Genomic DNA, 23,473 nt, shown 5'->3' on the forward strand with positions numbered 1-23,473 from the left:
ATATATATATATATAGTACAGAAAGTATCTATATATATGTGTGTGTATACATAAAGAGACCCAGCAGCAGTATATAGTTTTGGCCGAATGATGTGTGCATGGTCTCTTGCCTGTGACATCATTAAATATTATGTTCTTTCCCCAGCAGCAGATGTTTAATGGTAAAACAGTAAAACATCACATTTTCTTCCATCAAATTACCGTTAGCAACAAAGACTTATGGGTATGAAATATCTGCGAGATAGATCCTAAACCGTAGTCGCTGAAATGTGGAAGTAAATTAATGTAATCAAAAGAGAACAAAAATTCTAACGTGTAGAGAGGAGGGAGGATACTTTAAGAGCAACACTGAATAGCCTGTGCAGCATCATCAATGTGTGTATGTATGTATGTGTGTGTGTGTGTGTGAAGCAATTGTAATTGCTGTTACACAAGGCCTGGGCGGAAGAACATTATTCGCCAATAACTTGAGTGGCATTTTCCTAGGTCTTAAAAGCTCCAGTAACTACCGTTACCATTTACGACCGCTGAAGTCTGCAATGTTTATTACTTTCACACTACGTTGAACGTTGCCTGGGATAGCTAGAATCCGGGGTAAATCGAAATATAATCCATTGAGCCTCGTTTTCCCGAAAACGATTCTCCGGCGACCAGAATGAACTGCACATAAGAGGTACATGACTCCCCCCCCCCAAAAAAAGAAGTGTCTGCGCGCGCAATACTCGTGTTTACGTAATCATGACGTATCTGAATATATAGTAATTAAGGTCTATTTTTCAGCAGCGCTGCTATACAAAGAAAAATGGTCCTAAAACAGCAACCATACATTAGTTTAATATTGTTATGTTTCCCGTATTTACATTGCGTAAATAACAGAATTTGTTCTCTCATTAGGTATTTGTGCATGTGTTACACATTTACAAATTTCATATTTATACTAATGCTTCAAGCTAATATGCTGTCCATGTTCGTCGAATTTTATAACTTTTTTTTTATTAAGAAAAAAGAAACAAAACTGATGTGTAACTCTCTGATTTTCATGTTCATTTTTCTCTGCTCTTTTGTCGGATGATAAAAAAAAAGAAAAAAGAAAAAAAGAAAATCCAACGTACTATCTCTTCACGTGTAAATCAGAATTAATATCATAGTTTAATCCGCATTACGTGTTTACTGTTAAGATACAATGTGTAATAAACATTCGAATATTGGTCATTTTTCTTAATAATTACTCCAACTTTGCCCGAATGTTGGCACGACGACAAGGTAATATGGTAATGTATAGGTACACATTTATGGGGTAAGCTTTTTAATACGAAGCACGTGGCTTGGAATGACCTCGTGAACTTGTCATCACGATTTTGTGTTCAGAATGCATTATGCCTTTTTGAAAGAAGTGTCCTATAGGCAGTAGTAATTAATGTCGCTGTCTCCGGTTCAGATCCTGCGTAGGCTTCTTTTGGAAATGTTTTCTTGAATCTTCATAGTATTTTGAGCACTCATGACTTGGAAGGAGATTTTTTTAAAATTACACATTGATTTCTATTCTGTTTTGATTTCAAGCTTTTTTTCATCCTTATTAGAGAAAATCAATTAGATGTTAGCAGTGTCGTATTTAGGGGGGGCTTCCGGGCTTAAGCCCCCCCCCGAAATCTTACTTACTATAGTAAAGTATATGAAATATCTTGCAGAATTTTCACATTTTCAGGCAAAGCCCCCCCCGAAAGTTAACAAAGCCCCTCCCGAAACAAAATCGTAAATACGCCACTGGATGTTAGGAAACTTGAGGAAGGACTGTGAGGAATATGTTATGAAAGTAAATAAGAAAGACAAAAGTCATGGTGATTGGAACGAAGCAGTTGGTGTCAAATATAAAAGTAGGAGGGAAGAAAATACAAGAGATGACTAGTTTTCGATATCTGGGTAATATTATTAGTGATCATATGACTTGTAACGTTTTCGTCACCGAAACTGTAAGGGGGATACACTCTGAGGAAGGCATTGCTACGGTTCCAAATTGCTTCATTAACTTCATGTTTTTTGTTGCCATATAGAAATTTCCACATACTCGAACATCTACTGGAGGTGAAAGCAAGACGTTGTATTGCACATCTTGAATTAATATTGATTTTATTGTTTCAATTGTTAAAAGATTTGTCACTTTTTTTTTCCTTATCTGTCAAAGTTCGAGGAAATTGACTGAAGAACAATTTATAGTTAACAGTTCAAGGATTTAGAGAGCAAACTAATTTGACATCACCAAGACTTAAACAGGATGATTTTGGAGATCTGGTCGTAGCCGGAATAATCACTAGTGATACTATACCCACAGTACACAAGAATGTCCGATGCTCATTCAATGGATGTACTTATATATTACGTTCCCAGTTATTATTATTATTATTATTATTATTATTATTATTATTATTATTATTATTATTATTATTATTATTATTATTATTATTATTATTATTATTAAGTATTTGCCTTTCAGCAGGTCCTGGGATTTTTCTTTTCAATTTTACATTTGAGCCTGGAAATGTTTCCTCCACTTTTCTCGATCTTCATCTTCCTCTTTTAACTCCCAAAATTTTCTCGTATCTTTCAAATAATCGATCAGCTGTGTTCTTCTTCTTCCTATTCCTCGCTTCCCTTCCATCTTTCCTTCTATCGCGATGTGAAGAAGACAATTTCTTCACAAGATGTGTTCAATCCATTATCCTTTCTACAAAGAATGGTGGCTAAAAGTGTTCTCTTGTCTCCTATCCGTTTTAAAACATCTTCGTTTGTTGCCCTCTCTGTCCATTTTATCTTCTCCACATTCCTCCAACACCACATTTTGAAGTTCTCTAAATATTTCTTCTCTGTATGTCCGTTTAACATTCATTGGACGTCTGTTTTATCCCAAACATCCATAGGAGGCAGGGGCTGAGGATAAGTAGGTAGTTCGTATACTTTCATTAAATCATACGTTACGTTTTAATGACTGTAATGACATTTTAATGAGCATAATACCTGTATAAAATAATTCCCAATTAAAACTTCCTCCCTAGATAATATACATTATAGTTCACCCATAATATATTCCATAGTTGAAATAATTATACTCGTTTTGCCCCCATTGACTCTAAAGTTTATTTTCAAGTAAATAAATAGCAATTTCAGGCAATTCACCCGCATGTCATATAGGAACGTCTGTATATAATAAATACCGTGTGAATAAGTTGCATATAATAATACTGGTTAATGAATAAGTGGTTTACTAGAATATTAATGATAGATATATTAATAAATATAATGTTTTAGAAGAGAATAAAGCTATTAACTAAGTAAAATTAAAAATGAGAGTTTCCGCTACGGAAGTGCTTCAGAAAGAGAAGTCCTTCTTGCTCAATGCATCACAGTAAGGAAGTCTTTTAATGAAAACCACTTCACAAAAACCTTAGTCCTTTCTAACTGTGAAATGATTACAACCAGCGTGCTTTAGCGAAGTAGAAAGAGCCCAATAACACAGCACTAACTGCTATAATTAGTCTTGTTTTTTTTTTTTTGGGGGGGGGGGGGTTCTATCATAGCAAAGTTCCGGATAACTAATTCACCATCTACTTCTACATTTCTCTCCATAGAAGTGTGTCATTGAATAGTCTTCAAGACTTTGCAAGTGTATTTGAAATGAGTACTGAACGCCACAGAAGATATCAGACTACTCACTCCGAAAAGTAAACTTCGTCCACAGGACAGGATAGAATTGATACCAAGCGCTGTTGAAGTCCAGTGGTATCTGTCACCTCTAAATATAATCTCACAGATGAGGTTTCTCGGGGTGGGAGGATTAACGTGTAAGACACGTTTCCCATGCTCAACTTCATGCCTTATCTCTGGCCAATGCACCACATCAAACTGGTCTGAAGGTCCAGGTCAATGTCTATTCCAACGTAGATCGGATCGCTGTAATAATTCGTATCACCTGTTGGTTCCTCAGCTTCCAATAAGTTCATGACACTGGACAGCACAAGCATCCCAACAGTCGATATAACAGCTGATGGACCAGCAAATCCATCTTGCACAGCTGCAACAGCCCCGGCTGCATCAGATCCTGTTAAAGTAGCCACTATGCCCAGGTCATTGACTATATCTGAAGGAGCGACAGGACGAATGTCTGGCATTCTTTGTGGTAGCGACGAGGAAATCGCTTCATAGTCCAATGTAGACAATGCATCTTCCACGCTAGGCAATTGCTCGAGATCTGGACTGTGTGACTCTGCATTGCTATGATCTGGCTCCTGTGAGTTATCTCTGCTGGTCGCAGGTTGTCACCATGAGGGTCCGGTATGTCTTCAACATTATTATTGTTTTGTTCCATCTTCAATAATCAGAAATATTATATAAAGAGACCACACAGTGATATTAGATATAAAGAAAAGTGAGCTTTGATATTGTAAATCGCAGTGGTGTAAATGTTTAGCTTTTATTTCAGATATTATTTTAATACGTCTAGTTTCGATAAGTTTATTTTCTTATCTGAATCAATGGCTGCCGCGTTGTTGTAAGTACTTTCAACAATGAAAGTATGGACCTAAATTGAATGTATATTTTACTCTCTATATTTTTCGGTAAAACAGTATAGAACTGTTAGTAATTTTAACAAATTTTATAGTTTAGATTAGTTATAATGTTGTACACATAGATGGTGCTAAAGTATTGAAAATTAATATTGCCTAGAGCAGGAATCCTTAAATGTGCTCTGTGGATCCCCCGGGACTGCTACGGGCATTTAATTTGAAGTACTCTCCAACTACCTTTATAAAAAATGTTGCGGAAGTACCACAGGATTCTGAAATTTGGATAGGGCCTAAGTGAAGTCTTGATCCGACTACGGTAGGTCCCATAGTTTTGGAACAATTGACCTTTAAATTTCATTTTTTCATGTTTTTGGCAGCCTATAATTTCGAAAGAAAGCATCTGTGCACTAAGGTTGGTCTATACTTTTTGTCTTATCTTGATGTCAGGAGTCACCTCCCAAACCTTGTCGGTGTTGTTTTGAAACACCCTGTATATATGTACACTTCGGTGAAATTATTATTATTTTTTATTTAACTTCGTAAATGTAATTGAATATTCTTAGTACGTATAGCGAAAATGCTATAATATTTTATTTGCTTATTATATACTATATCTTTAGAGATGACGATAATAATTTCTCTGAATTAAACATTATGGAACATGGTAACGGGTGTTTCTCGCATTTAGTTCCCTTATTTAAGAGAGTTTCTGGTAAGTTTTCTGCGCAATTAAGAGCATGTGTTGCACTTAGTTCCAGAAGGTTTTAAACTAAAGACTTTCCTCAGCTGTACGTACTGCGTATTTAAAAAAAGAAGAAGAGAGAAATAAAAGTATACAATGTTACTCGTGCATTGGTACACATGCAAATGAGAGAGAGTTGGAAACGGTATTTGTTTGTCACTTAGGAACTAGGGAATATTTATATTTTTTTTTTTCTGTGTTTGGTGTATTCAAAACTTAACCAAGGAAAACTTAATGTATTTTCGGAGTTTGGCAGAATACCGGCTGTCCACAGTTCTTTTTGTTCGTTCGTAAGTTGCGCCATACTTTGAAAATTTATTTATATTACAACCTAAAAATGCAATAATAGCCGTCACATTATGTATTAAAAAATAATACCGTAATAAAATGCGCTAAAAAGATTGTAAGATAGAAATATGCGATGTTTTAAAATAAAAATAAATGGACTACGATTAAAAGGAAAGCATTGGGCGCTCCTCCTAAGAGGGCATTGGGGGGCGCGGTGGCTCAGTGGTAGAGCGTTCACTTCCGGTGCTTGGGGTCCCTGGTTCGTTCCCAGCTCGCGCCATTTGGACTTTGTGGTGGACAAACACCGTGCTCGTGGGGTTTCTCGGGGTTCTCCCGTTTCCTCCCACTTTCTTCATTTCACTCATTTCTCATTATCACCGTCTCCTTTAGCCTAACCGGCATAACTGTGGGACGTTAAACTTAAAGATTTCATTTCATTTTCAACACGGGTATTTTGGTCCCTGTACAATTTTAAGGGGGCATTTTGCCCCAATTCCGATATAACTATCAAAAATTCTTTACCTCCTATCCACCATCTTCCACAAGCAAATCATGCATGATTGTTTGATGGCCAAACATTCCCCAGTATGTATGTGTGTACCATGTTTTATTCAAGTAATTAATTTTTTCAGCAATAGGTAGAATATTCATTACATACCTTATTTCGACGTACCATGAAAATGGTTTTCTCCGCTTATTTCACACGTTATTGAAGGTAGCAAGTCTCCCTTTGTAAACACTTCGCGCCACACTAACTATGGCTTGTGCAATAGTACCAATTCTGTCACCAGAGGAACACCACTATATACCGGGCTGACCATCGTGCCCCAGAGGGTCATTATGCCCCCACTTCCCCTGTAAATTAGGTGGAATGGCACCACCCTTACTTTGTAAGAATAAACTTTTTCATACACTTAATATTGCGTGAGGTTTTACAATATTATTAATGTTTAACGGGGACCGAGCATAATGAATTCATAGAACTAATCGAGCTGAACGAAATGATGTTGGTGACTGTAAGTCATCATGCGGCATATGGCCGCCTATTTTTTAAAACCTAAAAAAAAAAATATTCCTGTACGATAACCACTTGGCCTATTAAATGTAATCTGATACCGAAATATATTCTCGTAAAGTATTTCATTCTGATCTTCGCTTCGCTTTAGTGCCCTTGCTACCCAATTCCACGGATAATCGGGGCTTTACTGTGTATATATACAGAATGTTAAAAAACTATTTGAACAAACTTCGGGAGCTCATTCTGAACACCGAAACCAGCCAAAAAAAAAAAAAAAAAAAGGTCATTTAGAACTTTGGTCAGTGAGAAATAGTTTCGGTGATATAAGGTGCCGAAAGAGTGGGAAAATGAATTTCAGAGAGCTGTAATTCAAAAACAATGCAATATAAAGAGTGTGGCTTGGAACATGACACTCGAAGCCATACATGCTCGATGTAAAAATGTGTGTTTTAAAACTCCACAAGATGTGTGAAAGAATTCCCCAAAGGAATTTACGGATTCCCCATAACTTGGCAAGTAATCCCTACGTTCCTTTGGGGAATCCCTCGCACACATGTTGCAGAGGTTTGAAACATACATTTTTCAATTGAGCAGGTATGACTTCGAGTGTCATGTTCTAAACCGCACTCTCTACGTTGCGTTACTTTTGAATTACAGTTCCCTGTAGTTCATTTTCCCACGCTTTCGGGACCTTATATCGCCGAAACTATCCTTCACTGACCAAAGTTCCAAAGGACTTTTTTTTTTTTTTTTTTTTTTTTGCTGCTGGTTTCGGTGTTGGGTATCAACTCCCGGATTCCATCCCATCTTGCCTAATCCCATCTCGCCTAACGATTTATCAGCCGCTGATATCTCCAAGATAAGAATGCCCGCCATTTTAGGCAAGATGGGAGTTCCCATCTTGCCTACTCCCATCTTGCCTAAGATGTAAGAAGGGAATTTCTGCACTAAAGAAGGAATTTCTGTAGAGGGAATTACTCCATTAAAGAAGGAATCATTTTAACCAGATGTTTCAATCAATATTTGCCGTTCGAATATGTCTGCAGTACAGATACATGGAACAATTATTACATTTTCTGAAACCATCACAAATCTCGGGATAACAATTGATCCATATTTTGAGTGGAAACCCCGTTCAACGTTGTGCGTAAGAAAGCGTTCTGGTCTTTTCATTCACTCACCAGACTAAAGAAAATTCTAACCATTGACACAAAATCACTCCTTGTAAAATCTCTAATATTTCCTCACCTCGAATATTATGATGTAGCTCTATCAGACTTAAATGAAGAACTGTTTATAACGTATCCAAAACGCCTGTATACGGTTTGCTTATAATCTTAAACGATCAAACAGCTGGGACTAATGAAACTTTCCGATAGACGTTATCTGCATCGACGTTATCTGCATCGATCTAAGATTTTGCGCTTTTAACAACCCTCTTACTTATTTCAACGATTGCAACCATTAAATGCTCATCACGATCACGATACAAGATCAGGTGTAAATAAACTCTTTTCACTTCTCCTACACTCCTCTAAATATTACTAGAAATCATTCTTTGCATCCACTGTCCGTGCATGGAATGATCTTTCACCCAACATACGACAATCTCAGTTAATCAATCTATTCAAGAAGTCGGTTGAGCAGACCATCCATGGGTCTCTCTAGACCAGAGTTTATCAACCTAGGGATTGCGAGAAGCTTTCATGGAGGTCGCGAAGATAATTGGAAGAGATAAATATAATTAGAATCTAATACAGAAAAGTATTTTTTAATATTATTTTGAATTTTGTTCTGATAGGCATATTTTTTTATACATACTGTTAAGAACAACAAAAAATGATGTCTTCCCACTTGAGTACGTTCCCATTTTCGTACATGTCAAAATCCTTCCCAGTTGCTTACAAGTGCCAGATGCAATGAAATGTCATAATTTAAAAGCGAGATAAGAATTCCCATTTCCGTACAGGTTCAATAGCTGGTACTATTTCTGTGAATTTTTGTTTGTTTTTGAGCAGAGCTGGATGTGGAATCTAAAGGTTTCGTTTCGAGTAGCAGCCACAACGAATAAGAGCCCCTGAATAGTTTCATTTTGCACGCCAGCATGACCTTCTTTATTGGCAGACATTTAAGAGTTACAACAAACTTTCTTCCCAATTTTTTGTAATTCATGCAGATATTGAAAGTTCAATAGAGGAAACTAATGTGATTCCAGTGGTTTTTAGCCTTCTCCCGAACAAGAGAAAGTATATATATGAAAGGTTAAAGTCCTGAATTGGAATCCTGAAGTTGTAATGGTAGACTCAGTGTGTATGGAGGAAGGTGCAAAATCTGGGACTAGTTTGTAACTATAAAGAAAATGAAGAGGTTAGGAAATAGGTTCGGCGTGCAGCAGCGCTTCCCCTCGTCCCATTAGATAATGTTAGTGATGCATTCCTATACATTCAGGAAAATGCACCCGACGTTCGTAATAAAGAAGCCTTTCACGACTATCTGGTGGACACTTGGTTGGACGAATGTGGAGCATTATTTCCACCGTAAGTATTCAAGGCTTGTTTTTCATTTGATCTAATTATGATATGTACATCAGGTTCGTTAGAGCAAGCTACTGATCATATTGATCATACAGAGTTACAATAAAGAACTGCTTAAATTATAAGAATATTATTTGATAGTTCCATATATTAATATTCATAGTTAAGTTTGTATATGACAAGAAAAATTCTATCAGTCGCGACAAAGTAGACAGAGCATCTAATAGTATAAACTAGTATTGTGCACCTAAAATCCTTTATTAACTGTAGTTAATCTTATGCTGTGATTTGAGTTTTTTTCTGCTTATATCAAATGTGTTGTTTACGTAGATGGTAGTATGTAGCTAGTATAATTTTACTTATTTCTTATAATGCTACCACAGGGACTAGTTCCTCTAAAGGTTGTGTCCTTTATTTAGTTATATACTTATATCTGTCTGTATTCAAGATTATATCATCTTTTTATTCATTCCAGCAAGATGTGGAATCATTTCAAAACTGATAGTGGAAGGACGAACAATCCGGCGGAAGGATGGCATGCGAAATGGAACAGAAAATTTCCAGGACACCATCCCAACACATTTTCATGTATCCAAGCCTTACAAGAAGAGCAAGCTTCGAATGAATTAGCTATAAGAATGTTGGAGCTGGGCAATACCCCTACAAAACAAAAGAAGAAGTGGAGAATAATTGATGAAAGGCTAAAAAAAACTTAAAACAAAGACTAGTGAGCGGAAATATTGATTTGTTCACTTACCTTAACGCAGTACCCCATAACGTTCACATAGGGTAGCTTCTCTCTTTCTCTGTGTGTATATACTATTTCATGGGGCAAATCATTGTGACATGAGCATTAATGTGCTTTCTTGTTGTATACTGCTTATTATATATTCATATTGTAGTTAACAGATATTGCAAATATTCATTGAAACATACTGAAACTAGATTATTGATTTTCTTATGTAGAAAGATTAATACATAGATTATTTCTTTTCTGAAATGTGCGTATGATTTCACAATTTCTTAGTGTTGGTGGTTAATACTAGTACAGGAATTCCCTCTTTAGAGCAGAAATTCCCTTCTTACATCTTAGGCAAGATGGGAGTAGGCAAGATGGGAACTCCCATCTCGCCTAGAATGGCGGAGATTCTTATCTTGGAGATATCAGCGGCTGATAAATCGTTAGGCGAGATGGGATTAGGCAAGATGGGAGGACACCCAACTCCCGAAGTTTGTTCAAATAGTTTCTTACCACCCTGTATATTTTAAAAAAACAACCAACCTATTATCATTAATTGTTTTGATGGACAAATTCAGTTAAAATCCACTGTAAATAGACCTCTAACAACGCAGTTTTGCATACTGTACACATTTCTTATTACCAGTTAACCTCGTTTACGCAATGTGTCCCTGTGTTTTGTATTATGCATTTATTTATTTACTGTATTAAGTATGAAATATATTGATACAAGCGCTACGTGTGACTGAAATTAAGATTTATATGTAGCCTACATATGTGGAACATCAAAATAAAGTTAGTATAGTGTATTGACTGTTCATAAGGAAGTAAATGTGAAAATGATTCATTGCGAATTTATTGGACAATTCAAAAAGTAAGCGTTTCACAAAAGGATAGAAGCAAAGTGCGTAATGTCGTATTCATTCATTTTTAAACAAGCAATCCATTTAGATAATGAGATGTGAAACCCTTTTTTTCTTTTTCTTATTGCGTTGTGACAGGTTCACTTATCCACCTTTCTCCCCGTCTCTTAAAAAAAAAATCCCCTGTAGAGTTACCCTTCTGTACTCTCTTTGGAGATTAATTTGACTGCGAATTGACTTTGAAATATTCACTGACAGACAGGTAATATTCTTTTATTCTACAGCAATTTCTTGCGTAATGTAAATGCTTTATATGATATTGAAAAGAAAATAGAAACAAAATATTTAATATTTTGATTTTTTTAGACTATAAGAAAAAACAATAGTTGTAAAAAAAATTAAGTAGAAAGACACAAGTGACAACCGTGTTTTTGATTGATTAATTGATTTGGAGGATTAATGAGAACGTTAGCGATGAGGCTATTTGCCCCTGTCACAAACAACCTTGTTTATAGTAATTCTTTATTTCTTAGATATTTGAATCGTATAACTATTTTAGATACTCTTTTTTTTATTTTTTCCAAAAGCAGAACTCATTTAAAGATGACAATTGATCGCTTTGGTTAGGGCATTAACTATAAGATTAGGAATAGACAATCATGTATTAATACCAAAAGAAACAGACAAGCATTTAAAGGCGCCTGAGATTGGAGCAGATAAGTGTCTGAAGGCGACTGAGAATGAAATCGTTCAACATCTAAAGATTACTGAGAATGAAACATAAATATCCTGAAAGTAAATGAGTATGAAACAGACGACTGATGATGAAAGACGATTATCTGAAGATAACTGAGATCGTAACAGATAAATATCTAAAGATGACTAAGAGTGAAACAGGCAGATATTTGAAAATGGCTAAGAATGAAACAGATGATTGACAAGTATCTGAAGGCGTCTAAGAAAGAAATAGACAATTATCTAAAACTACCTCAGAATGAAATACGTAATTATTTTAAGACGGCTCAGATTGAAACGTAAACACCTGAAGATAACTGAGAATGAAATAAACAAGAATATGGAAGCAAAAGGCAACAGACTATCTTTTTAAGGTAAGTACGAGCAAACATAAGGTGTCTGAAAAAGAAACAGACAAGTGCCGTAAGGTGACTAAGAATGAAACATGCAACTGTCTGATGGTGATTGAGAATAGACCGTAATTTTCTGAAAATGCGTAGGGATGAAGTCAACAAATATCTTAGGATGACTGACAAGTAAACCTTACGTTTGGGTGAATCGAGTTGCTGACTGAGACACATATGAGAAAGTAGTACTAAATGTGGTCAGTATTTCAGTGAAGTTGTAGGTGCGAAGCTCCAAGGGTTTAGGAGATACAGCTACCAGAACATCACTTGGAAGTACAGAATAGTTTTCAAACAGTTGGAGGTAAAAGCTCTGTAAGACCTCTTTTAACGACAAAAGGTGAATAACAAATATATGGGTACATATTAGGACTAGGGGGAAGTCATATAGTAAGGGTATACCTGACGGCAGCCATCTTGAAATCCGCCATTTTGAATTAAGGTTAAGTTTTTAAAATAGGAATAGGGTCATGTGATACATGATTTAAGGCGCAAATTTAATCAGAAGAACAATGGTGACATTAATTTTGATTTACGCGTAATTGATAAAAAGTTACAGGGAAATTAAATATTGTTGCAGCATATGTATTAGTCCTTTATCCCACCTTGTAAATTTTGTGTTAATGATAATAATTAAATAAAAAGCAGGTGGATAAATATTGGGTCTATGGTATGAGTTGCCTTGATGGCGGCCGTGTTCAAATCCACCATTTTGAATCAGACAAAAGTTTTAAACAAAACGCATAACATAGACACCTTATTAATAGCAAATTTTACCATAAATCCAACTGTATAACCATTTTTTCTTTATCATTAACCAGCATTGTTATCGCATAAACAAGTTGCTAATTTAAGGAAAAATGACCAAAGTGGAATTGAGTCGCAATTGAACTTGGGTCTTTCTTCCAGAAAAGTCATCAATTAGTACAATCAATATGTAGTTCAGAAAAGAGTGCATGACTTTACAAGGTGGGGTAAAGGACTAATACATATGCTGCAACAATATTTAATTTCCCTGTAACTTTTTACCAATTGCGTGTAAATCAAAATTAACATCACCATTGTTCTTCTGATTAAATTTGTGCCTTAAATCATATATCACATGGCCCTATTCCTATTTTAAGAACTTAACCTTAATTCAAAATGGCGGATTTCAAGATGGCCGCCGTCAGGTATACCTTTACTATATGACTTCTCCCTAGTCCTAATATGTACCCATATATTTGTTATTCACCTTTTGTTGTTACAAGAGGTCTTACAGAGCTTTTACCTCCAACTGTATGAAAACTATTCTGTACTTCCAAGTGATGTTCTGGTAGCTGTATCTCCTAAACCCCTGGAGCTTCGCACCTACAACTTCACTGAAATACTGACCAAATTTAGTACTACTTTCTCATATGTGTCTCAGTCAGCAACTCGATTCACCCAAACGTAAGGTTTACTTGTGAGAATGTAATAAACAAGAATGAAACCGACTAATATCTGCGATATGAGAGCAATATGCAGACAAATATCTGAAAGTAACTGAGAATGAAGTAGATTTTGACAAAATCTACATGCTATTAAAAAGGCATCAAAATCTACATGCTATTCGATATTCTTCGCCAGTTGAAGGATGTGTGTAGAGACACTCCTCTTGCTGATTGTACTGTAGGGAAGTGGGTGGGTAAAATTACAGGGAGGGTGCAGCGAGGATCAACTGAAGATCTGTCAAGACCTGGAACCATAATTTGTGCAACTACCTCAGGAAATACTGCTCTTGTTGAGACCTTGGTCATAGAGAACAGAAAACTAACCATTGAGATACGTGTGGTGTTAACAGGATTCTCTCATTGCATTGTGGAATGAATTTGAACAGACCGCTTGTAGTTGTCGAAGTCGGTTCAGGTTAGGTCCCTCGCACGAGATCGGGATTAAAATTACCTTTAAGAAATAAAAAATGACATGAACACGGTTGTTCGTAACCATTGACGATACCAGCTTTAACTTCTTAGAGAGTAAACAGAGGATCCAGAAATTTTGGAGACAGCTTTTTTATACATCAAGTTGTATAGTTAACTACTCGTGAATATCCAAGTTCCGGTTAACCCGAGCTTCTCGATTAACGGAGGACTCTAAAAAAATTCATGGGGACGATAATGAAATTTTTCAGTTTAACGCCCCAGGCTAAGGGAGACGGATGATTAAAGCAAATGAATGATGATGGAAAAATTAGTATAATGAGAATGTGGGAGGAAACGAGAGAACCTCGAAAAAGCCCACGGACACGATATTGTCCACCTCAGACTTACTTGGCCGGGGATTGTTCCAGGGACCCCATGCACCAGAGATAAGTTCTCTACCACTGATCCACCGTGGTAGACTTCAAGAACACACTAAAAATCGGAAAATAAACACTTGTTAAGAATAAATAATATTATTCGACTTAAACAAAAACGCCAAAAAGTAGAAAATAAAAGCGCTAAAACAACAAAACAAAAACGCCAAAAAGTAGAAAATAACAAAAGCGCTAAATAAGAAAAGCAGAAAATATGAGTAAATGCTTAAATTTGAAAATAATTTATCACCATTACCTATAAAAACAATTTGAAGTCTGTACCAAGCTAAACAAATTAATGCCTAATGTAAATGATAATTTTACGAAGTATTAATTTGTTTGGCTTGGCACAAATTTCAAACGCTTTTATAAATAATGGTAATGAAATATTTTCAGCTTTTAAGCGTTTAGAGATTATTATTTGCTGCTTTTTTTTTTTTAGCGCGTTTTATTATTTTCTGTTTTTTAGCACTTTTGTTGATAAGCGTTAGCATTTTTTTTATTTTTTTTTAAATTATACTTGAACTTTATTAACTATACAACATAAGGACTGTCTTGGAGCAGGTATAACTACCGCTTGGGGGTTCACTCGTCCCCTTGTTCCTTCTCTGGCGTCGTCACTTTTTGTGACGAGAACAAATAGCTTTATAGCTGACGACCTCATGAATCTCTCACTTAGTCACTCAATCAAAAACAGGGTGGGGTCTTTTTTTTTTCTTATTTTTCCAAATATTGTCCCTTGTGGCAAGTAATCCAAGCAAATTAAGTTCTTGCACACGCACATGTTACCAACGGGGATATAGTACTAGAAATTATTTTATGTTAATATTTGATTTTTATTGATTTCCGACCTCTTGTGTTGCGTAGTTAAGATGTTTCACTATACACACAGATTTTCGGTGTCTTAAATAAAAACTTTAGGAATCTTACTCTTTTGATCTTGCTTCCGGTATCGTTACACTCACATACACACATATGAGTATATATATATATATATATATATATATATATATATATATATATATATACGTGTCTCATCCTTTTCTTCAATACCCCTCTCGTTCCCCCCGTTCCTTCCCCAAAACCGAAAATCAATAGGAAGGAATGAATAAATAAAAGAGATATTACATTTCAGGCTAGACTATGAAACATTCATGTCGAGTGGGGAATTCTGGAGTATAAAATCCACCTCCCTCTGCTCACCTGTTTCCAGACGTACGCTGTTAGAGAATGGGAGGGAGGGTTAAAGAAGACACGACTGGGAGGATAGGCATCAATAAGTCAAGAGACGAACCGAGTTAAAGGCATACCCCAGGGATCCGTTCTAGCTCCACACGGATAAAAGTGGAGAACTAGTGTTGGAAACCGCCAAAAAAGAGTATTGTTTTGAGTGGCTGTTCTTTTTCATAGTTTGTTTTCAGTTTTATGTTTTTTTTGTATCATTGTTTTGGTATCTAGATAATAATTTCTTTATTTTTCTTGCATTTTTTTGCAGATCATATGAGAGAATTTAAGTGCGGGAAGATGTACTACAGAACGTTCTATTTAGATAGTAAGCGGGATGCCCTCTATGTAGGTGCAATGTAAGTATCCATTTTCATTTATTCTTTGATGTGGTTTCTCTAGTTTTTTCCCTCCTTTATTCTTTGTTCTCCCTCAACAGTTCTTTCAATTACAGTTAACGCAGTGGACAATGTTCTCATATGTCAAAGGAGATTTTATTGCTGTCCTTTTTTGTGACGCTTATAGAGAACCGATACATAGAAATGTTGTAAATTTAAAGTAACTTTTCGGTGAGCATGTGTTTTTAGAAACAGATTGCATTAAATGTTTAAAACCAGAGAGGGGCTTTTAAATTTAAAATGCTACCCAGAATTTCCGACAGACACAATAAACATATGTTGTGAAGTAATGTAATAAATAAGCACTATGTTCACACTATGTATTTAAAATACCCGCTCTCCGCATGAAAGAAAAAAAAAAGAATAGTTTATGTAAAATGTATATTTGAATCCCTTTTTCCCTGTTAGTATGTGTATTTGTATTGAAGTCAGGTCCGTATTTACGCGCAGGCCACAGCGGCCCGCGCTCAGGGCGCAAATTTCCAGAGGCTGCATATTAAAAGATCGACAGGAAAAGATAGTTTTCCTAGTGGAACTGCAATTATTATATTGTTGTTATTGATTTGTATGTACGCCCATCAGGCCCGTATCCAGGAGGGTATGGAGGGCCGGTTCCCCCTAATTTTTTGAGGCCCCTAAAATTTTCACGGTAGGCCTGCAAATGAACTATAATATGGTTGGATCGCCCCCTTACAGTTTTAGGTTGGCTACGGGTCTGACGCCCATTGTCAGCTACGTGTCTATGTACTTCCAATCGGAGTTGAACCCGAGACACGAACCTCGTGCATGAAAGGCACAAGCTGTCTTCGAATAATGATTTCAATAATGAACCATTATTATCAGACAGTTATTCTAATAATTTTAACAGCAACACTGCGGGTGTGAAGGGACCCTTTGAAGGTCATGTTCGGAATTTTAACTGATTTCAAGGGCGCCGATCCTGGAGGGGCCCGATCCCCCAATGCACATGTAGGCCTCCATATATTTTTATGAATATGTATTTTTAAAAGTATTTTTAATTGTTACATGTATTGTTATAATCATTTTTATGAATATATATTATTTCGCATTGTTTGAATTCAATTTGTCTCCAAATCCTCATATACCTTCTTAGATCTTTGTCTGCAATCAAACACACATCTGAAATCCCCCCCCCCCAAAGCGACAGAGAAATCAACGCTCTTGACTGATTTGAAAGTTCTTGAGGGGTTTCCTCGTGGCTATATTGTTAGCGTGCATGTCTTCGGCGTAAGAGACCCGGCTTCGATTCTCGGTGGAAGCTCATGTTGTTCGGATTCCATGTTAAACTGTGGGCTTATGTATCATATAGCCTCACTAAAGTTCAAATCGAAGTTTTTGTGTTCCTGTTGTATAGCATTAACTAGAAAAGAGATATGACCATGAGACAAATATCCCAGTTGGGGTGAATTAAAAAAAAGAAAAGAAACGGTTAACGCACATGCCTTTGATGAACGAAATCCCGAGATAGATTCCCGGTGACAGAACATTAAAATTTGAACGCATTATGGTGGTTCGGATTCTACCTTAATCTACAGGTCCACGCCTCATATAGTCTCGGCACCCAAAAGGGACGCTAAATTTCAACTAATAAACAATAGAATTAAAGCGCAACAAGATGTTTACACGATTTCAATACATTTTTACATACATTTAGGTACGTGATTTCTCTGGTTGGATCTCAACATCTACAAACTTGGCTTTGTGGCAGACAAACACGGCATGCATGAGTTTTCTAGGAATTCTCCGGTTTTCTTCCACGTTCTTCGTTACAGCATTTCGTTCGTTATTATAATCACATCACCCTTAGCCTTGCTGCATAATAGCTGGACGTTAAACTAAAAATAAATAAATAAATAAATAAATAAATAAAATTTAAAAATTGCGTTTGTCCTTTTTAAAATATCACTCTGCATGTTGATTCCGATAAGTTTTAAACTCAAGCACTGTAGTCATTTATGAAGGCTTCTTGTATCAAACAATATTCATTGATTCATGCAGTGACGAAATTCAACTTTCGCGTATATTAATCAAGATTTATTACCATTTCAATTGTAATACAACGCCAGAAGTAATAACAAAACCGAATTATGTTAGCTGACAGAATGTGAACTTCCACCATCATGTTTATCGTTGCTGCAAAACGAATGTGAAACAGCTTGCTTTTAAAATCTATTATCACTGCCAAATTGTTATGGATGCATGCGATCATATTTCAGATTACTGTCTGCGACAGAATCTCGGTTTTATGATTGCATACTCAGTGCGGCTAATCTATTGGTCATCTGTGGATATCTGAATTGACAGGCTGGAATTTGTAACAAATGAAGATCTGAACAAAAGGTCATTTACGAAACGCAATGGACATCTCTTTTATCGAGCAGAGTCGTCAGGAATCCGGCTAGAGAGGGGATAAATCTCAGTGACCAAATAGCATAATCTAAATTAACATATTTTAGTTGATCACACACACACATAATAATAATAATAATAATAATAATAATAATAATAATAATAATAATAATAATAATAATGTTTATTAGGCAGCAAACAGCATACAATGCCATTCGAGTAATTTTCTGATAATTGTTCATTAACGGGGTCATTATTCGCTTTCCGAATTACGAATATTCGAAGAATCCATTATTCGAATTTCAACAGCTCTAGTTCAAATAACTAGTTAAATACTAGACTAATTCTAGCCAAATCTCAAGGTCCTACACGGTATCGAACAGGGAATCATGTGCACTAAAGACTTGCTAGCTGTTAGCCATAACGCCAGATAAAGCCAATTAAACATGAAATACTACAAATAATGAACTCATCGTGGGGGTTTAAATCGCCGCTTGATCGTATAGACAAAAGGGTACACTCATTTTGTACCCTTAACTAGCATTCCTAAAGCATCATGGGCACCCGAACGGGGGGCAGGATGGACGAGCCCTCCCCCTGGTTCACGAAAATGTACTAAATTTCTTATGATTTTCTTAATACAAATAAAAAAATACCAAATATAATGTAGTAATCAGGAAATTGAGCCCCCCCTAGACAATTTTCTTTGGGCGCCCATGCAAAGCATCCTCTTCAAGATGGAAAAACTCCGATCCATATATGTTAAATAACTTAGAAGTTATGTCATTACAACCATTGCACTGCAGAAGTCACTATGCGCTGTGATATCGTAAGCATTTGAAAGAGGAAGGTCACTAATCACGTACGTAGATAGGTCAGCACTGAGGATTCAACCTGGGACCACCTTGCTAAACGTGAACTATTACGGCGCTCCGGAGCTCTGACATTGACTGTAAAATTCTGGGTATAAATGTTAACTTTATATGTGTATTTTTTGGTAAAAGTCTTTCAAAGCTTCGACACTGGATTTTTTGTACACTATGTTCTTTAGTTATATCCTTCTATGGCACAAGGACCTCACAGTTGGATACATTTCTAATCTTACTTGATTAAGCAATTAACAATACAAATAAATTTTCAGTTGTGATTACTGCCATTAAAATTATTTGAATTGTATGGTATTCGAATACATTACTCGAATGATTATTCAAAACAATTTACGATATTATTTGAAAAATGAATTCCAACAATTGTTAATTATCTGAATCAGTGTACGATTGATTTTTCTTAAATACAAATAATAATTTTACTTTCGATTCTTCGAAGAACATATTGTCCTAATTTCGTAATATTATTCTAATATCGTTCAAATTTTAAAAAAGAGCTGGTTCTGATGAGTGATTACAATATAAAATGCTGAAACTAGGTATCAGCTGAAATTATAGTTAATAACAAAATAGTATGATTTTGTGCAGCAGCGAACGCAGACTTTTATCAAGACGGGGCTCAAGCACTAAACCTGATTTAATTTCAGGACACGCGTAATTTTTGCATATACATCTTAATAATAAATGTTTATTTTTCCATATGTATATGGCTCAGTGAGGAGGTTAAAATTCCGAAATCTTCCTTGTGTACGCCACTAGTGTCTCATTTTAGAAATAAAATCTCATCTTTTTTTGTTTATGTATGTCTGTCTCACTTAGAAGGAAGCTTAGATTAAAAGAGAACCTTGTAGGATAAATGACAATAAATGGCAATGTAATAACGTAATAAAATGTCATGAAACAAGATTATCCCGTGTTAAATAATGCTGATAGTTCACTAGAAAATCTGTATGGTGGATACAACCAAGATTCAAACACTTAAATAAATAAATAATAATAATAATAAAAACATATTCCTTTATCACTGAAGCTGAGTCACAAAGAACCATTTCTATTTTCCACTGAAAACCTTCCACAGCTGTACAGAAAATTGGCATAGACTATTCAACGTAGCTTTTCGTACTGAAGAAAGTGCTACCTTAATCATCAAGCTGAGTCAACGCGTTCGAAAATTATTGCATGTTGAATTTATCACTAGAGTATATGACCAGAAGTACTTTTCCCGATTTTAAAAGAACGGTAAGAGATAGAATTCGCAGTTCTTAGCAAGTTTCCAAGAGACAATATCAAGGCACTTCCAATAGTGCTAGAGCAGGTTTTGGAAAAGTCCAGGAACATTGCTTAAATCGGGATGGAATTTGCTGCAAAACCAGTTCCAACATTAACACAAAAAAACAGATAAGACAATTTGATACAGCATTTGCGTGAAACATACTGTTGATTAAATATTGTAAATTAAAAACGATTGTGAGGTGGAAAAGTAAGCAATTAAATTAACAAATATTTAGGGATGATACCGAGTCCGAGACTACTCTCGATCTCGTCTCGGACTCGGTACCATCCCTAATTATAGGCCTTATATCTGGAGAACTACATAGAGTGTAGCCAAACCCAAACTATCACTTAACACAATATGATGTTTCCGTGAAAAATATGAAAACTTGATTTAGGGGCCGTTCAAAAATTTTGTGGCCCCTGATCCAAAACTAATTATTGGCCAAGATCGCAATCTTTTCATACATTTTTGGGTCATTTCTAAAATTCTTGTTTGTGTAGATAAGATTCGTCTACTTTCAAACAAGTTCAGCAAATTCGATCCTTATTTAAGCAATATTCCGGAACTTTCCGGAAACCCGCTCTAGTATCATTAGATGTGCCTTGATATTGTGTCTTGGAAACTTCCTAAGAACTGCGTTTCTATCTCTTACCGTTCTTTTAAATTCGAAAAAAAGTACTCCCGGTCATATACGCTAATGATAAATCCAACATGCTATATTTTCCAAACGCGTTGACTCAGCTTGATTATTAAGGTATCTATTTCTTCAGTACGAAAAGCTACGTTGGTTAGTTGAGGTTAATTTTTTTGTACATCTGTGGGAGGTTTTCAGTGTGCGATTAGGCGTTGATTAACCTAATTTGCCACCAATATGCAATAGGTGCTCCCTTAACGCGCAACGCTACTCTCAATATCTATTCCTTACAACTTCCCGTTCTTCAAGGAATGAATCCACTGATAGAGAACACACTATAATCTAAATCATGAATTAAGAAGGGTATTACTGAATATACTTAGTAACAAGAAGTGTACTATCCTCGAAATTTATCTCGATTATTCTTCTTCTCCCTCCTTTACCTTCCACCATACTATCTCCACGTTCCTCGTTGAGCGTAGACTTAATGGATTTCTTATCTTACCGTTCTCCAAGGACTTCCTTCTCTTTCCTTTAACTTATTGAGAAGCCTGATTGCAGATGGACTCGCTTATAAGTAAAATGTCTAGGGGATTTTTACTTAACTAAATCAAACTCTCGGATACGATTTTTCAATATAGAAATCATAGACACTTTTAAAATTTAACTATTTTATTAACTAATTTAAAAAGTGTAAGTTTATGAAATTCTGAGAGAAAGTCTAAATTTCCTGACTAGAATTCTTAAATGTTAATTGAAATTCTAGTTGTCCATTCAATGACTAATTAGGATGGGCCTGTGGAGCTACTAACTCGCGTTCATTTACAAGCTGTTAGTACACTCCTTAGTTAGTTTCTATCAGCACTGCTAATCAATTTTAGAGTGCTTCACCTAATTCCCTGTCTTGGAACTCATCTTACCTGAATCCGTTCCACAGAGGAGACTAGCTAATAATTTAGGTTAGGTATGGGTTAGGTTAAGGGTATTGTTGGATCCGTATATTGAATCCGGGAAAAATTCTTTAATCAGGGAAATACTCTATCGGCTTCGTCTATATTTCAAGACTAGGCGTCAAAATTGTATAGAGTCCAGTCTATTGGACTCTCACTAACTATTACAAACCGAGTACCCACTGTGTACTCAACTGAACATCATTTTTGTCCAATTCCCTCTATCCTTCTCTTATCCCTCTCTAATTGGGAATCGAGAGAAAAAAAAAAGAAAAATTAACAAAATTAATTCCCTAGCTACAACCCATCTAAAACACTTCTCCATCCATCCCAACCTAAATCGAACAACAAAATTTATAAATTCCAATATAACTGAATTAATAGAAACTAAACTAAATCCTTAACCTTGGTTCCAACTTAGAACCAAACCTAGGACCACATTACTGAGTGGTTTCCTATCCACTGACTACCTTGGTTCCCAATATGAACCATCCTCTACTGCCACATAACTCTGGGCAAAAATCAAAAAAAGTTAAAGAGAATTCCGGATTAACTGGTCCTCATTCAGAACCTACCAAGCCACATCATTCTGTGGCGGTCTTCAGAAAAGTGAAGCCCTGTTACACAATTCCCGTCCGTATTTATAGCCATTCTCGAAAAGACAACTAAGGGGCAACTCGCGGGGTGCGGGGAACCAAAAGTTCCTCTTAAAAAAAAAAGAAAAAAAATTCGCTTCGGCAGCCCAGCTAGAAGTGTTTCCAACCTAAAGAAGAGTTATATAAAATACAACAATTTACAAGTTAAATACACAGTTTACTAGATATAATATTACTAAACATATATATTGATTAATTATGTACACCTATAAATTAAGACCAGGCCTGGTATATTAATAAATCTATTTCATATTAATTTAACAAGTTAAAATCTACATAGTATATATATATATATATATATATATATATATATATATATATATATATATATATATATATATATATAAATTTAAACCAGCAAGGTGCGCCTTGCATATAACCGCACCAAAAAAAAAGTAATTGTTATATACTCCTTCTCACTTGAATTCACACAATTTCAATTTTTTTTTATTATATCGATTCAAAGTTTATCGTCTCTGACTGTCTTACTCTCCCTTGAGCACTGAGAGAATAATTCGTTTTAATTTTTTCACAATCACTCAATCACAAATAATTTGAAGCAAAATTTTAATACACACTTCACAACAACAACAAAAAAAATTCTTTGTTTTAAATTGTTCAAAGTCTGGAGCAGTCTTATTTCCCCTTGAGCACTGGGAAAATAAATCTAGAGATAAACACACACAAAGAAAAAAAAAAACAAAAAGAAATTAACTTCCCTAAGTTTGAAAAAGGAAATGTAAAATAAACACGAATCCATTTTCCGAAGTTTTTTCACAATCACTATGTATCTTCACTCACTTCACTCGCGATTTAATTTTACATACCTGTTCAGTCCCATTTGAGTCTTCTTTTGGCCTCCAACTTCCTCCTTGGTAC

At 35.6% G+C, this 23,473-nt stretch overlaps 1 protein-coding gene and 1 long non-coding RNA gene across 2 annotated transcripts in view; both read left to right on the plus strand.

Annotated features, from left to right (window-relative positions):
• Sema2a (Semaphorin 2a) overlaps positions 1 to 23,473 on the plus strand; it is a 799,786-nt gene that overhangs the window by 349,565 nt on the left and 426,748 nt on the right. The window contains exon 2 of the mRNA XM_081733673.1: positions 15,695 to 15,782. Coding sequence (XP_081589799.1) covers positions 15,695 to 15,782 — 88 coding nt within the window. The remainder of the gene's footprint in view (positions 1 to 15,694; positions 15,783 to 23,473) is intronic.
• On the plus strand, positions 8,544 to 10,237 carry LOC145665700 (uncharacterized). Its single transcript, XR_014127604.1, has 2 exons — positions 8,544 to 9,144; positions 9,617 to 10,237. It is a non-coding gene; the product is annotated as an uncharacterized LOC145665700 (long non-coding RNA).

Source organism: Thermobia domestica, chromosome 12 (genome assembly GCF_964235325.1).
Source record: "Thermobia domestica chromosome 12, izTheDome1.hap1.1, whole genome shotgun sequence".
Classification (NCBI taxonomy): Eukaryota; Metazoa; Arthropoda; class Insecta; order Zygentoma; family Lepismatidae; genus Thermobia; species Thermobia domestica.